Here is a 4,483-nt window from a genome sequence, read left to right on the forward strand (position 1 = left end):
CTTATAACCGATAGTCCAATCGTTGTCGTATCAAACACATGCAAATCTAGAAGCATAACAAAAATTCAGAAGTCGTTACCATTCCAATTTTGAGCATGATAAGCCTGGTAATATGGCATTAAAACCGCGGCCGGTTCCTTTTTTGCAATCGTGGCTGAACTACTCACGCATCATCATCACAACCCTCAAGTTGGTTGGTTGGGGGATAAACCTAGATTGAAAGCAAAGGGACAAGTTCTTTATGCCTTGCAGTAGTGGACATGACGAAGTTGATCGGCGACTGCAACCAAAGATGCTACGACAACTCCTACCTGTTCATAGCTGAAGAACTGAGACTTTTCTCGGTGTCCTTTACACAATTGTTTGCATTTTGACCACGTGAAAAGGAAGTGATCCGAGAGAGATAGGTACACTTGTCGATCGCTTCTTCGAGCGCCTAACAAGGCAAAGGAATATGGCTTTAGCTGACCTGCCAAAAAAGGAGCCACAATTTGTTTCGAAGCGAACATGATCTCCTAGCTCGGGATTCCTTCGGCTGGGGTGCAGTTCTATTTCCACTGAAGAATCCACTGACAAATTCAGAACAATAATTCATGTACACCAATGATTCTTTTAACTTGTCTGCGGCATCAATTTACCGTCAATCATGCACTGTATGGGCATATATTGTCGTACAAATCAGTGATGAAACTCATTTTCAGAAAAGGGATTTTTTTTTTGGCGAGAAAATAGAAGTTGGCATCTGACAAGGAGTTCAGAACTGATTTCTGACATTCAGATTGTTGTCGGTGATTAGAGAATAAAGAGTGGAAATGAGATAGCATGGTGCACATCTAAATGGCATCGTATTCTCCATGCACCTGGATCAGCTTGTCGATGTTGGATCATCGACACTTGGGACTTGGAAAGAAATCCTGATTTGTGCTGATCGATGCATGGTTCTTGATGGATGCTACTGCTGCGCTAGTTGCATTCATGGTCTAGTTTTCGCAGATTTAATATCCTATTGTCTACTAATCAGCAACGATTATATTCGAGAAAAGTTCAGACCAATACGAATATACGATTGAAGCAAGAAACCAAAGGATGAAACTAATAGATAAGTACGATAATGCGTGGTGTAGATTAGTGAAATGCTATGTCACTTGATTCACAAAAGAAAAAAAAGAAAAAAGTTTACTATTGGTCCCTTAACAATTAACTCTCCCCGGAGTTTAATTTTCACTCTAAACTTCAATACTATTTAATTTAGGTCCCTCAATTGTCAAAACCAGTGCAAATTGCATTCCTGCCTGTCTAGGAGCTCGAATTAGACATTGCTCACTGGATCTGGGCGTTCACCATTAGAAGGAGAGAGAAGAAGAGGAGATCAATAGGAGGATGACAGGTGGACCCGTAACAAGCATGTAAGCTCATAGGATGCCACGTCACTGAAAACCAGCTTTGGGATGAGATCTGCTACGGTTTTGATATTTGAGGGACCTAAATTAAACTGTATCGGAGTTTAGGGTGAAAATTAGACCCCAACAAGAGTTGAGGATCAAAAGTGAACTTCTTCAAGAAAAAAACGTTGCTACCAAGGATTTCAATTTTGTTTTACAATTTTTTCGTTCACCGGTGAAGAGACTGAAATTCACAAAATTTCACTGAAATTTGGTTATTTTTCATCCTCTTCTCTGTGGGTTTTACATATCAATGAAAGAAAATTTCAAAATTAAATATCTCATTTCCCTCCGGAATTTTCGAAATTTCGGTGAAATTTTAATCCTGGCTGCTACTGCATGCAAAATTGTGTTTGGGCCCATAGTGTTCCTGGACAATTACCATCGGGCCTACTAGGGCCCGCATGTTCCGGCCCACAGCCCAGTTCTTCCTGATGGGCCTGTTGCCAACTCAACTAAAGCCCACAGCCCAACAAAGCCCACGGTCTAGGCCCGGTCCACTGCGGGTCACAGAGCTAGGGTTCCGCGCCTCCCGCCTCGTTTTATAACCTCCCCACACCTCGCGCCGCCGCCTTCTTCTCTCTCTCTCTCGTCCTTCTTGCACGCCGCCGCCGAGCAGGAAAGAAAGAAGAGGAGGAAGGAGGAGGAAGCAGCGATGGGCCACTCCAACGTGTGGAACTCGCACCCCAAGAACTACGGGCCCGGCTCTCGCGTCTGGTAACTAGCCAACCGCTCTCGCCCCTGCTGCTTCCGCGGCGCGGTTCGTCTCCGGTGTTTAGGTCGTTCTTGGTCGTTGGCCGTCGAGGGCTTTTGAGTTGTGAATGACTTGACGGTATCGAGGATCTTATGTGATGGTTAGCTTAGCTCACTTTTATGCTCTGATTTGGAGCCATATGCTGTTGAAGTTTCTGCTGTTGCTAATTTGCTTTGGTGCTCTGCGGATGTGTCTTGGTCGCTTGTTGGAGTAGTGGTTGTACGTATATAGGATGGTCGTCGGTGTAGATGTCTTGAATAATCGTTGAGGTGAGACATGTTGCGCAAGATTCCATCATAGATTGAAACTGTGGTTTCGGTGCTCTGTTTAAGAAACCTTCGATGCATGAACTTTGGTAGCACAGTTTGATGGGGACGTCATATATAGAATCAACTATGTAGCAGATTTGATCTGTTTGAGGTGCGGTAATCTTGCTCGTGTTGGTCTCTTCTGGGAGCCTTTCGATTGCTGGATTCTTTGCTACCCTGTCTGGGACTTACCTATTTCGATGTGATGAACTTATATACGGTGTTACTATGGTTATGGTGATATGTTGCGCTGAAGGACTGAAAAAAGGATCCCTATTGAGGTGGGGTTGTGACTATATGATGTCATGCATTCATGTGTTTGGAATGAACCATTATTTAAAAGATGTGGCACGTCGAGTAATTTAAAAAATGCTACCAATTGTGATGCAATGAACATATGTTTGGTGTTGCTATGGCTTATGGATGATGTGCTGCCCTAAGGGACAGTGTTGAATGCTTCTATATCATATATTCTCATGTGTTTGGACTGAACCGAGTTTGAAAGATGTGCCACTAAGAGTGATATTTCAGACATTGAATAGCTTTAGTAACTCCAAATATGTTCATATATTTGCAGCCGGGTCTGTGCAAATCCCCATGGACTGATCAGGAAGTATGGGCTCATGTGCTGCAGGCAGTGCTTCCGCAGCAATGCCAAGGACATTGGCTTCATCAAGGTACACTGATATACTTGTATCTTATTTGCTTGGGCAGCAAACTAACTAGTTAGTAGTTTTGTGTCTGGATCACTAGAAGTGTTTAATTTAAGCATATCATCTACGCACTGCTTTGTTATCTTTGAGTTTTGTATAATATGCTGTTTATATGATTCTTGGTTAAAGTCAGTTAGATTGCATGCTGTCATTGCAGGCTTGCACTGGTATCCATTTGAAATAGTTTTAAGTGTATGTATGCCTCTGGGTGCACTTTAAGCTCAAGCTAGCTATTCTTTAAAGTGAAGAACTCTCATTATAAGAGAATGACTATAACTACTTTGACAAGTTTGGTCTGGATCACTAGCTTCAGTGCATTGCTTTGGCATCTTTTACTTCGACTTCTTTGCAATCTGTTGTCCATATGATTCTTGATTTTAGTCAGTTTGATAGTACGAAATCAGTGCTGGTATTCTTTTAAAATAGTTTTAAATGCATGTATTCTTTAAAGTTACTGGGTAACAACTTCAATCGAAGTGAATAACTCAAAAACTTATGCCCTTACACATGCAGTACCGCTGAAGACATGGCCTTGCTGCTGTCGTGGAGAACTTCACCTGCATCAAAGAAGAAATAGATCCTTCATTAGAAGGCTTAATTTATGTGCTTTAGCTTTTTGTTCAAGCTTTTTGTTCAGATTTCAGACTGGTGTGCTTGTAAACTCATCTTGTTAAAGTTCTGATGGGAACCATGTTGCTGTTGAACTAGCTATAATCAAAGATTGAAGTATTGTCACATTTGATATCTTGTACTTGATCTTAATTGTATTGATGCCTTCCAAGCTATTGTCCTGCCAGGTCTATTAGCTTAGTTAAATCTTGCTTCATATATGCATATGCTTCTGATGAATGATGACTGTTACATAGTATCTGGGATATCGAAATTCGAATTTCGGTTGGGGTCTTATGTAAATTAGGGTTTGTTCGGTAGAGCTCTGATTTTAAAAATTCTTGGAGTTGGTATTTTTAGTTTCAGAAATTTATGTAGTTGGAGTTATGAGTACATTAAAGATGTTTGGGTGAGTTATTTTATTTTTATTTTAGTCTAAAAATAGATTTAAATTATTTTATCTTAGACTATAAATGTAATATCTTACGTGAGCTTGAGTTTTGCTAAACAGGGTCTCATATTCACTGCAAATGGCAAAAGGATTTTTTTGCTTGAGACTGATGTGCTAGTAAACTCATCTTGTTAAAGTTCTGATGGGAACTAGCTATAATCAAAGATTGAAGTACTTTGCCACATTTGATGTCTTGTACTTAATCC

At 40.8% G+C, this 4,483-nt stretch overlaps 1 protein-coding gene across 1 annotated transcript; it reads left to right on the plus strand.

The window, feature by feature from the left end:
* The first annotated feature begins 2,005 nt into the window (after positions 1–2,005).
* LOC133887426 (small ribosomal subunit protein uS14-like) lies at positions 2,006–4,002 on the plus strand. Its single transcript, XM_062327375.1, has 3 exons — positions 2,006–2,159; positions 3,082–3,181; positions 3,731–4,002. Exons 1-3 carry the CDS (start codon positions 2,098–2,100, stop codon positions 3,737–3,739), a joined length of 171 nt encoding a protein of 56 aa, XP_062183359.1. The 5' UTR covers positions 2,006–2,097; the 3' UTR covers positions 3,740–4,002.
* Positions 4,003–4,483: the final 481 nt, after the last annotated feature.

Source organism: Phragmites australis, chromosome 12 (assembly GCF_958298935.1).
Source record: "Phragmites australis chromosome 12, lpPhrAust1.1, whole genome shotgun sequence".
NCBI classification, from domain to species: Eukaryota; Viridiplantae; Streptophyta; class Magnoliopsida; order Poales; family Poaceae; genus Phragmites; species Phragmites australis.